This window comes from Arvicanthis niloticus, chromosome 28 (assembly GCF_011762505.2).
Source record: "Arvicanthis niloticus isolate mArvNil1 chromosome 28, mArvNil1.pat.X, whole genome shotgun sequence".
Taxonomy (NCBI): domain Eukaryota; kingdom Metazoa; phylum Chordata; class Mammalia; order Rodentia; family Muridae; genus Arvicanthis; species Arvicanthis niloticus.
Genome location: NC_133436.1, coordinates 10,345,539 through 10,358,441, shown reverse-complemented (window position 1 = coordinate 10,358,441; position 12,903 = coordinate 10,345,539). Strand labels below are relative to the sequence as shown.

At 46.8% G+C, this 12,903-nt stretch overlaps 1 protein-coding gene across 3 annotated transcripts in view; it reads left to right on the top strand.

Moving 5' to 3' along the window:
* The window catches only part of Zdhhc14 (zDHHC palmitoyltransferase 14), a 248,834-nt gene that overhangs the window by 188,422 nt on the left and 47,509 nt on the right, over window positions 1–12,903 (top strand). For all 3 annotated transcript variants that reach the window (XM_076926706.1, XM_076926705.1, XM_076926704.1), the window contains exon 3: window positions 638–796. In XM_076926706.1, the coding sequence (XP_076782821.1) occupies window positions 638–796 (159 nt within the window). The remainder of the gene's footprint in view (window positions 1–637; window positions 797–12,903) is intronic.

Genomic DNA, 12,903 nt, shown 5'->3' with positions numbered 1-12,903 from the left:
ATATATCTATTAAACAATTGTGCTAACAAATACCTGTTTTTAAAATGGATATTCCTTCCTGCCTTCCCATTCTGCTACTTTTGAGGCCAGTAGGCCAAGCAGGGAATGCCTCAGCTGGGTTTTAAGAACTCAGTTCAAGAAGGAAAATGATAGTGATTGTTGAGTTAATCAGGACAAGACTGGCTGCTGTAACAAAACCAATATCATTCTAGAGTATCGACCCAAGTTTAGTAAACTGGTAGCCAGATCAGGAGGAGCCCCACCCCATCTCACCCCCCTTCAGTCACTTGAGTACCTCTTACCAAGTAGTCCTAAGGCTTGTCTCCTAGACAAGCCCCACAGAGGAGGGAGTGGGTATAGTCTAATGGAGATCATCTCTCGGCTACGCTAGGCCATACACCTTTTCAGCCTTTTGAGCAGAGCCCCAGCAAACAGTCTCTGGCCTGCAGGAACAGGCTCAGACAGAAGCTTCGTTAAGCAACCCTTGCACATGCTAACCCAGAGCAGTCGAATGTGGCGGCTGCCGCCCTAAGAACACTTCTTACAACTAGACTTGGCCCCTAAATCAGGAGACGGGGGACCACAGAGCTGGAATGGTGTTCTGAAAGTATGTGCTGTGTTTTCTTTCTTCCCACAGATATCGCCAATGGCACTAGTTCAGGGGGGTATCGCCCACCTCCCAGAACCAAAGAAGTCATCATCAATGGCCAGACTGTGAAACTAAAGTACTGTTTTACCTGCAAGATTTTCCGCCCCCCTCGAGCCTCCCACTGCAGCCTGTGTGATAACTGCGTAGGTGAGTAGGGCCTGGGATGCTGCAAGAGTAGTGGGTATCTGCTCAGGTGCTAAAATGGAAGGGACCTGTCTTTAACTTGTCTACTAAAGACTTGGCGGTGGCTAACATGCCAACTCCTTTTCTGTCTCTGCTGAACACAGTCAACAGGCCTCCACTGGACACTCTGTTTTACTGTGGGTTTTTATTTTTTTTTTTTATCCCTGCCACACCCTGGAACTTCTTTCTCAGCTACTGGACCTTTGTTCCCTCTGGATACCAGATTAGCAGATACGTGAAATAAAGCCATTGTAGCCCTGGGTCTTTCCGTTACCTGATAGCTGGCCGCACACATTAAAGCAGTACTTTGTGCAGTTTTTGACCCCTCCCCACTGCTTGGAAGTGTCTATTGGAGATGAGGGAGGCCTCGGGTCTGAAGGAGGGAAAGAGATAGAAACAGCCTTTTTCCACATGGAAGCAGGAGGACAGGCAGAGGGAAGGTTTCAGCATGGAGGTCCCTGGCTATGTATAGCCTGCTATTGATTCAACACTGGCTTCTATAAGTGGCCTGGATCCCAGACCCTAGGGTTGTGGCAGGGCTTCCTCTTCCTTTAGACTGAGAGCTGGTATTCATAGCCATCCCCCATCTTAAATATAGCTCCCAAGGAAGGACGAGGACAGCAGGGACAGGGTAAGGTTTGGCCACGCTGCAGAAGACCACAGTTCCTATAGCTGGCCTCCACAGACGTGAGAATAAGAACATTTCCCCTTCCCTCGTGCCTGGAAGGAGACGGCACCCTCAGAACCATGTCTCTGTCAGAAACACATTATTGATTTCCACCACTCTCTTTCAGTCTCAGGAGTTTCTAGTTTCAATTGTGCCTGAGAAAAAAAATAAAATTTTACAGTGTAGCTCCCGCCACACCAAGAAATCATATTAATCTTAAATTCACTTTATCCTAACTTTAATAATCTGTAGTTGGATACCAGGGCCACGTTTGTCTATGTTTGTCTTGGTTTATATTAACTTAAATTTATAAGTTCATTTGTAATCCACTGTGGCGAAACTTGGGCTTTTCTTCTCCCTTCCAATGTAGTAAGGAGATTGTAGCGAGGGGCCACGGGTGTGGCATGAGGTGGCCAGGATCCAAATGTTCCCTGTGTGACTTAGACAAGCTACATAAACCTTGCTGCTGTTTCTTCATCTCTATAGTAGACAGTTGAAAGATGACACAAACAGACAGGCACAAATTATTCAGAATAATTCCAGGCCTAGAGGAAGCCTTAGCTGCTGTTACCGTTGCTGCAGCTGCTACTGTTACTGTTGCTGTTGTGCTGTTACTGCTAGTACCTAGATGTTTTTGAGTGGCTTTGTCTAGGCATGCTCTCAGTTAAGAAAACAGAATTTTTTTATCCGACCCTGTCCTCCTTGCAAGGCACATGGGGTCCCTAAAAGGTACATGACAGGCTTAGGTGTGATTGGGTACCCTTTGTGGCAACACCTACCCTAGTGGCTATTCCACACCTTGAGGACATTTGGGGCAAAACAGCATGATGGCTTCAGTGTCCTCCAGGGAACCACTGAAGGAATGGTGAATGATGAACAGCCTCAGGACCTTTTCTTAGGTTTTCATTTTGACCCCTGGGTCTGGTACAGGATCTAGGTCTAGACTGTCATGTCAGCACTCTGGTTATTTTTTTGTGTTCTCTCCTGTGTGTGCTGGGGAATGGACGACGGGGGGGGGGGGGGGGGGTGGGGGTGGAGGTGCTGTTATCCTAGGCTGCATTTTGATTAAATAAGGAATGCTGTCTACAGATCTAGTGTTTCCTTCCTTATCATTTGTGACATCTGTACCCATTTCTAACCCCCTTCTATCCTCATTTGTACCCATTTGTCTCATTCCCATTTCCTGTCTCTGGGCTAGGGCTGTAACCAAGCTTAAAAAAAAGAAATCTTTCCCATCTCATAGTTGGTGGTGGTTTGAGAATTCCTGTTGGAGTTTTGTCACTTCCTACAGATTCATATTGTCCCAATACTGTCCCACATTGCCCACAGGCACACACGCCTCTTAAAGAAGCCAGACCAACAGGGTGTAAATCTCCTTACCAAAATTATGCATGAATTTTCCCCGGTTGGTGGCATGATTCTGCCATAGTAAAATGGTTTGAGATAGTGTCTCCTCTGGTGGACTGTGAAAGCAAGAGCCACAAGCCCACAATGACAGGAGGCAGTGATGGCTCTTTCTGAGGACTTACTCACAACAGCAGCCGAGCAATCCACATGCAAGCTTGGCAGTGTTCCACAGACCAGAGACACCAAAGAGAAAAGGGAAAAGAGAAGGTTAAAAGGCCGGGGTGGGGCGTGGGTGGGGCAGGAAGAGGAAGCCTGGCCTAAGGGGACAGGCTGATAAGGCCTGTGAGGTTTGGTCCACAGTGCTGGGGTTGACCTTAACCAGGTCTCAGCCGGGTAAGGTAGCAGGCAGGCAGGCAGTTTATAATAAAGCTGTTAATTGCCTACATGCAGACACACACACACAGAGACATACACACACAGAGATAGACACACATAGAGACAGACAGACACATAAACAGAGACAGACAGAAACACGGAGACACACATAGACATACATACAGAGACACATGGACACACACACAGAGAGACTCACACACATAGACACACAGAGATACACACACATAGACATACATACAGACACACACACACACAGAGTGTTATCCAAGCCTACATATCCTTGGTTTTTCTAGTTAATTGCACAGCACCAGCCTTTGGCGTGACAGGCCACAGATTAGACCTCTGCATTCAGGAAATAGACCGGCAGGCAGAAGTCTCCCACAGAGGAGCGTAATTGCAAGGTTGCTGCTGGTGTATTTTTAGACAGAAGTTTTTCTTTTACCTAAACAGCTCTACTTTCACAGGAAGTAAAGAAGACAGTGGTGTGTTGGATGCCCAGGTTAGAATATGGGCTTCCCTTCCCTTGCAGGAGTGGCTTTGGGTTGTCATTTCCCAAACATGGCGGATAATTGCCCTCTTGCATTATAGGAGAGGAAACAGAGAAATGCAGATTTCTAGGCTAACTCAGAAAATTCTTTTTTTTCTTTGTTAAATAAATTTTAGATTTCTTATCTAAATTAATTATGTCATAATTAATTATGTCTTAATTAATTAATTAATTATGACTTAGCTCTTACCTAAGTCATAAGAGCTTTGCCATTCTTAGTTGAGGGCTGAGGGAAGAGCTTTCTTGAACGTCAAGCGCTGGGACCTGGCTTTGAACACACAGACCCAGGGCTGCAGTCTGGTTTTATCAATGAAAAACCTGGAAGCTGAGAAAGTGTTCTCGTTACTCCCTGATATTTCCAGCCCTATAAAACAAGGTGAGCCTAATGTAGCTTATATGTTTTGCCTAAGGATTAAGTGAGGTTGTGCCCACTAAAGTATCCTGCTCAGACATTACACATACAAAGAAAGGCTCTGACAGTATTGCCACCAACATCCCCACCCCAAGTCAGAGGTGCTGCGCCCAGCTATGTGATTTAGACAAGATTCAGGTCCCGGGGAGATGGCTCAGTCAGTGATGTGTTTGACCCACAAATGTGAGGACCTGAGTTCAGATCCCCAACACCTGTGTACAAAGCCAGGTACAACAGCACGTGTCTCTAACCTCAGTGCTGGGGAGGCAGAGACAGGCAGATCCTGCCAGCTAGCTGATCTAGCAGAATTGGTGAGTCTCAAGTTCAGTGGGCGAACTTGTCTCCAAAAATAAGCTACGAGTAGTTTAACAAGATACTGACTTGTGGCCTGTATACCTATGTACACACCAGTGCATATATCCATACAAAAAGACACACACACACACACACAGAGTTCATCCTGGCAGGCATAGGCCGTATCCTGCTTTACCAATAAGTTCTTGACAACCTTCAATGATAGAAGAGAGCACATTAATATTTTCTCTGTCTCCCTCACACAGTTGTTGCTTAGCTGCGTGTCTGTGTCTGTCTCTTTCCCTGAATCACCCTCCTCTAACTAGTTCTCTTCGTGTTACCGTCAGTCACTTATGTACATCTGGAATAGACTATTTGAGGCTGTCTATTCATCCAGGCAATCTGGAGCAGACTATTTGAGGCTGTCTGTTCATCTGGGCAATCTTGGCACTTACAAATATTTTTTACATTTATTTGTGTTGGAGAGAGCATGGGGTGCATACATACATGCCGTGGCATGTATGTGGAAGTCATGGGACATCCTGCAGGAGTCTCTTCTCTTCTCTCCTCCATTTGTACTCCAGGGATTGCACTCAGATCATCTAGCTTTGAATTGAACTCACTGAATTATCTACCAGCCCCAAAGAATACTTTTAAGCAACTAGTATCCAGGGTCATTAGATCCACCCCTGCTCTCTTAGGACCTTGCACCTCTCCAATCATTAGAGCAAGGATGATATAAGTAGCTAATAAACAAAACAAAAGCACATCCGGTGTTCTCTTAGTGACTATGAGCAGCCTACACCCCTGCCCCAGAACCTGTTCTCTACCTTCCTCTGACTAACAGCCCGCGTTCTTTCTTGGGCCCCATCGATATAAGAAGAATCAGCAGCTTTTACCATGGTTACTGCTCTGTTGTTCTCAGAATTCGATTTTTAATTTTGATACTTTTTTATGTGTATGGATGCCTGTGTCCCACTTGTATTCCTGGTACCAGCAAAGGCCAGTGGAGAGCATTGAATCTCTCAGAACTGGAGTTACAGATGGTTGTGAGCCACTATGTGGGTGCTGGGAGTCCATCTGTCAAATAGTCTAATTCCAGATTGCCTGGTTATAAACCATAGAGTAACTGTTGGTTGTGTGTCAGACCCTATGCTAAGTGTATACCAGGAGACGGTGGTGAATGAGGGTCTTGCCCAATGAGTTCACAGGTAGGCCTCTAGACACAGGAAGTAAACGACCCACAGGAGCACACAGGTCACATAGGAGCATATGAGAAAGACATTCTGTGCATAAGAAGGACCATCCCATCTGAGTTCCAAGGGGCAAGTTCCAGTTAGCAAGACCAAGGGAGGTAGATGATTTTAAAGGCTCTACAGGAAAGCTAGGACAGGCTATGAAGAGCTGAGACAGTCAAACAGGCAGAGCAAGGGACCAGAGACTCAAGGTATAACAGGCTGAAACAGGGCAGGAAGGAGGCAGCCTGGGGACGTTCCATCTTTCCATGAGCACAAATGATGAGTGACCTCATAGATGTTTTGAAGCGTGTCCTATGTAGACGCTGCAAAGCAGACTGTAGGATAGAGCCAGGAGAGAGGACGCTGGTCACAGATCAAGGATGTATTGTAGAAGACCAAGGTAATAGCTGAGATGTGGGAAGGCATGGATGATGCCCAGAAACTTACCAGAGGCGGGACTACTAGGGCACAAAGGAGATCATTCCTCTGACTCCTAGATTTTAACATTTCCCACATGGAAACTTAAGGCTTTAAGTCACACCCTTGTTGAACCTGCAGCCTCTGGGATGCTTGTCATCCCAGGATAGTCATAAATGTGGCACAACCCATTTATAGGTCAGATCACAGTGTCAAAGGGCTGGACACCACGGCTTTAAAAAAAAAAAAAAGTACACTGAAGTTTTTGTATGTTTACTGTGTCCTAGCTGATGGCCTGAGTCTATACAGATGTCTATCCAGAACTTGACCTGTGGTGACTTAAAACTGATGTGAGCACCGAGAAACAGGTTGAGATTTACAGAGCTGGAAGTATGATACATGCTGGTGCATGTATATACTTTACAAGTCAGACACACGTGGAGGGAGAGGGGGAACAAACTGCTAGATGTGAGGTAGGAAGTAATGGGAGGGAAAGGAGGCAGGCAGGCATGGGATTGGTGTGAGGATGCAGTCAGAAGCCAAGGGAGCAGAGGCCTTGGGAAAACCCAGAACAATTGTACCAAGAGAGGAACCAATAAAGATATCGGGATCCACAGCTCTATTCATGTGAGATGGGGGCTCCCCAAAAGCTGGTTGAGGATGATGCTGTGCCTGAAGGGATACCCAGAGCTATTCAGCAGTTACCCCTAACCAGTTGCCTCCCTGTCTTAGTTAGGGTTGTGAACAGACACCATGACCAAGGAAAGTCTTATAAATACATTTAACTGAGGCTGGCTTACGGATTCAGAGCCATTATCATCAAGGCAGGAACATGGCAGCATCCAGGCAGGCATGGTACAGGAGGAGCTGAGAGTTCTACATCTTCATCTGAAGGTTGCTAGGAGAAGACAGACAACCTCAGGCAGCTAGGAGGAGGGTCTTAGAGTCCACGCCCACAATGATACACTTCCTTCAACAAGACCCCACCTACTCCAACAAGGTCAGACCTCCAAATAGTGCCACTCCCTGAGCCAAACATATTCAAACCACCCCACTCCCCATTACCAACATGGTAGCCTTGTCTTTTACTCAGCCGTGTACAGTTTATGCTGTGGTATCATAAAAAAAAAAAAAAAATAACAGGTATTTGATGAACTGAGCAGGCTTCTTGTCTCAATTAAAAAGTGTTACAGATGCCACACCAGAAGACCTCACTGTGAGCTCTCTCCTAAGCAACATCTTCCCTTTGCTGGGGACATAGAAGGGAATAGAGGCAGACACATAGGAAGCTCAGAGGCAGAGCCCACAGAGAAGGCAAGTCCTTCATCAACACCCAGGGGTAGCGTTAGTACAGAAGCTGGACTCTGAGCTGGACTCCGGCTTCAGCTAGTATAAATGCAAAGGAGAACTGTAGATACATTGTAGGACCACGGAGGAGGATCTAGGTGAGTCCAAAGTCTCTTCTCCATGGGGACAAAGAGCATGCCAACATGCTACTTGGAAGTGTTTTCCACACCTAGGGAGATGGATCATCACAGTACTTTACAGAGGTGGCGGCAGACGCTCCCACAGATCCCTTACGTGGCATTGTTGTGGTCCCAGCAATGACCCCATTCACCTTTGCCCCACAGACAGAAAGGATCAGAGTCAGGAATCTGTACCCCATGTGGGAGCAAACTACACCCAATGACATTTTAATGAGCCTTGCTCTGAAGATCTTGTGTTTTAGGTGTCTGTCACTCTGAGTCTCTGGGCAGCTCCTGGAGTCAGGGATGTAGGAAGGAACTGAACACCCAATGAGAAGAGGCAGGGCTGAGATCACTCACACTAGAAAGATAGGACCACTCACTGGACCCAAGAGTTCAACCTTTGTTGGGGTGCCAAGAGCAGAACTGTCCCTTTGTGGATATCTGTTCCCAGAATGCACAGAGCTAGAATTTCAGATTGTTCATTTACAACAAGAGACTTTCACAGAGAGGGAACAGAGTTCTCCCCATGCAGAGCCAGCGCTCTCTCTCTCTCGCTCTCTCTCTCTCTCTCTCTCTCTCTCTCTCTCTCTCTCTCAATCTCTCTCTCTCTCAATCTCTCTCTCCATAGTCTAACAATCTGGGAAGCCCACACATTATTAGACACTGATTTTAAGTGTCCAATGGGAAACCCACCCAGCCACAGAAGCAGAACTGTTGAACCATCAGCCCTGTGGTCTTTCTAGATGCACCTGTCATGTTTTCTCATATAAGACTTGGGCCCTTGTGTACATGCACTTTTTAAGACCTGCTTTCTTTTAAAATTTTGTTTATCTGTATGTGCCTGCTTCTCTGTATATGCACATGTATGCAGTTGCTCCTGGATGCCAGAAGAGGGTGTCAGATCCCCTGAAGCTGGACTTAGAGGTAGTTGTAGGCTGCCCAGTGTGGGTGCTGGGAACTGAACCCAAGTCCTCTGCTAGAACAGCATCTTTGCAGATGCTGGGCCTTCTCTCCAGCTCCAAAAATCACTTCCTTAGAGGGCCATAATGATTTAACATGGTACATGTTTATACTGTATGATATCTTCTATAATCAATGCATTTATTTGTTTGTTGGAGTTATTTTAGACAAAAGAACAAGACTGCCTATTTAATAGGAAAAAAAAGTAAAGCACGTGTTGTACCAACAGAAGTGTGTAAACCTCAGACTTTCTGGAGCTTTGGATCATTCTATCTGGGGTTAATGTCCACACAGAGTTCAAAAAGGCTGCTATGTGCAAGGCTTGTGTGTGAGCCAACAGAGGGGCGACCTCGGGCTAAGTGTTTGCCTGCTTTCTCTGGAATTGTCTAAATGCAGTCAGTTTTAAAAATACTTTTCTTCAACACCCAGAAAAAGCTAGAGTAATTACTCCACTGAGGTCTGTTTCTGTTGGCCAGACTCCCCACACCCCGCCTCTCCCTCCCTCCCTTCCTTCCTCCCTTCCTCCTTCCCTCCCTTCCTCTCTCTTTTATTCTCTCCTTTCTCCCTTCTCTATCTTCCTTCCCTCACTCTCCCTCTCTCTGTCTCTCCCTCCCCTCCCCTCTCCTGCTGCTCTTTCTTGGACTTGCTCCACCCTTCTTTCTTTATGCATGGTCTATAGCTGTGTGTCACAGAATGTGGACTCAGCTCTGTACCTGCCGCAGTCTCCTCTCCAGAAGTCTCTCTGCACATTCTCTAACTCTAGCTCAAATCTCTCTGCCAAGCTCCAGACTCGGTAGATATGGCTGATACCAGATACTTCCACTTGGGGAGACACAGATGCCTCACATCTGTCTTCCCTGGTGACAGACTGAATGTCAGTGTATCTCAGAAAGTTCCAGGGGACACCTCCCTACTCCACTCTGCTTACCTAACCCAGCCCCACATCTTGGGCTTTCGCTTACCAGGTAGACTCTCAACTTCCACTATCTCTTTCTCTCTCTCTCTATCTCTCTCTATCTGTCTCTCCCCCCCCCCCACCCTCCCTCCCCTGTCACAGCAGCCACAGGCTACCAATAGCTCTTACACACACAGGAGTCTCCTAGAGAACATCCAGCACAAACTCCTGCTCCTCACACACCCCGCCTTCTGTCTGACACTAGAGTAACCACCCCTAAGCAGAATTTAGCCACAAGTCAGGCCTTCCACCTGCCTGAAGGCCCATCCATGAGCCCTATGCGAGCATCCCAGATGCCCTGTGTTCCAGCTGGGTATGCACCATGCTTCTCAATGCCTTCTGGCCCCAGCCTCAGCCTCTGGCTCCTTTCTCAACTCACATTTTGGTAAGCATTGCCCCCGGGAGGCCTCCCAGACCCCGCTCCTCTAGCCCCTTCCTGTACTCTTCCTTAACACTGAAGACTGTGCTGTCATGGCAGATGTGTGCACGAGCTTGTTTGGAAATTGTCTCTGCCCCATCTGCAAACAAGCTCGGGAGGGGGGGGGGGCAGGTTGTTTCTCTCTAAGGTGGCAGTTCCCCAGAAGTAGCACTTATGGACAACACTGGCCCAGGAGGGGACCAAATCAAGATTCTTCTTAGGAGTCTATTGCCACCTCTGTTCTAGTCTTCTCTTTGGAGAAGAAGGAAGCATTTCTAAACTCTATCGCTCTTGCAGCCTTATAGTGAGGTCTGTGTTTTCAACTGGAAAGAGACAAGTTTTCCTTTACCCATGGTTCCACTGAACTTCTGAAAAGGGCAGGTTAGGAAGACAGCTAGCTCACTGGGCCAGGTGCTTGCCACATAGGCCTCAGGATATGGGGGTCTGAATTCAATCCCCCTAGGAAACATGTTTTAAAAAAAAAAAGTTAGCATGGTGACACATACTTGTAATCACCCAGTGCTTAAGAGAGGAGTAGAGACCCCTGGGGCTCACTGACCTGCCAGATACATGTGGCAAATTGTCCAGAGAGAAAACCTGCCTTAGAAAACAAGACTAAGAACAACTAAAGAACACCCAAAGCTGACTTCTGAACATACAAGCACATGTGTACATACGTACACACATGTGTACACACACACCCCACAGACCCTCAAGGTATATATATATATATATTTAAGTGTTAAATCTGACCAGTATCCCTGCCCTCCTTCGGGCAGGATAGGAAACACATCATGAAAACCACTCACAGACCTAGGCCTGTTACAGAACAACTTAACATATGCGTATTTACTCAGCAAATAGTTTAGGGCCTTCCCTGTGCCCTAAAGCAATAGCTTTCATCCTTGTGTTTTCCTTCAGCTCACAGTAAGAAATACATTTTTCAGTGGGATCTCGGTGAGTCCCGGTTCAGAAATGAAGTCTTGAGACGTACTGCTTACCACATGGTAAGCCCAGTGCGGTCTCTTGGTTCTTTTTGGCCCTGGTCATGACCCACTAACTTACTGACCTATTATACTATTTGACCTTGACCTTTAGTTAAAAGAACCTAGGGTTAAAGGGCAAGCAAAATCGCTTCCCTTCTGAGTAAACGTCTTAGTTATCATCAGGCAAGCCACAGTACTTACCCACCCACTCACAGCTGGGCTTCTACAGTTGCTCCCCTGAGACCCTGCGATGTCATATTAGCATGTCACATGGCAAGAAAGCAGCCACTCTGTAAAAGGCACCTTCTGACCTATCTTCTTACATAAACCAATTTTAAATTAGGTGTTGAAATAAGTCACTTTGATTTCTATGATCTGTGCTCCTAGGCCTGTAATTCTTGGTCCTGGTGTCCAGGAGCAAGGCTTCAGGAAATGCAGATTCCTTTGTAGGGGCCAGGTTGGGACAGGCCAGTCGTTTTCAACGGCTTTTCAAAGCACTAGGAAATGAAAAATCTGCTAAGAACCACGGCTGTAGAGGTTAAAACAGTTTCCAGTACTATTAAAGAGAGCAGAGGAGAGGCAGGGTGGTCTGGCCCTTTGCTGACCCTCTTCTCTGGGTGTCATGGTCTATCCTGACCTCCTATCCTGCTTCCTCTAGCTGGTTGGCCTCACCCTGGCTATGACAAAGACAGCAGCCAGAAGAGTCCCTTTCCCAGATCTAGGGAGCCTGTGACTGGCAGCTTTCAAAGATGGTGATGGGGTCAGGCTAAGCTGGAAGGGCTTTATCCTCCTGCCTCAGACTGCCGCTGAGGACCTGCTGCTGGCTGCCATTAGTTTAACTCCTGCTCACAGTCTCCTCACTATGCTTTGCTCTAACAAATCCTCCTGGAACCCTTCCAGAAAGCCAGCCAGACCTCTGCATGTTTATCTGCCGCAGCTCAGAAAGTCTCATTTCTGAGCCATTAAACCATGACTGGCTCCAGAAACGTACAGCTTGTCCATTCTCCCAGTCCAAGGTGGATGTCATGCCCTTCTGGAAGCATCTCAAAGTTCTGAACAGCTTTTATATAAACTGTCCCACGATTCCATTCCACAGCGAACCCCATAAACTACACAGCTGCCCTTGACCATGAGAGAGAGGGTCTTCTGCCTGTTCTTTTGCAAGTCTTAGTTTACAGGATTAATTAAGCTCCCCTGCCTAGACCACAGTGACACAGTGGAGTGTTTGCACGCTTTCTATCATCACACGAGACACAGCAGTAACCTGTGTTTAGAATCTAAGACACAGGCCCAAGTCTGCCGGCAGAACTACTTATGTGCACTGTTAACTCCTGGCTGCTTTTAGCCACTGATTAGTTCTGGGCTTCACCTGTGTCTCCCGGAACTTCAGGGTTTTTGTAAGTTCTTTCTTTATAGTTTCTCTGCTAAGGCCCGCCAGGACTTCTGTGTGTGTTATCAAAGCAGTCACAGCTGACTTCAGATCTTAAAATGGAGTCACAGTATAAGCTCTGGGGAGAACTTTGGGTGACATTTCTCAACAGGCAAAAATCCAGGACCCAAATTCAGGACACGGAGTTAGAGATCCATGTCCTTCCAACAGTATAATGCAAACCACAGTATAATGTCCGATGACAGCACAGACCACACACATCAGGACCTCAACTTGGAATGCCCAGGGTCATTTTGACAAGCATGGACTGTCTAACTGCAAATCCACCAGATTTTTGTAATTGTAGTTGTTGTTGTTGTTGTTATAAGTTGTTTTTTAATAAGCAGTGGCCCAAAATAAGATACAGTAAGGAAAGGCAATATACAGTGCAGACAAAGGTGGAGTGGTTGTGCCTCCATGATGGAGAGAAAATGAGAGTTGGAGGTTTCTTGTCTGGAAACCTGGTTGTCAGGACTCTGAGCACTACAGACTTGCGGGGGGTGCCATCATCGAGAAGAGAGCGAGGCACCTTCACC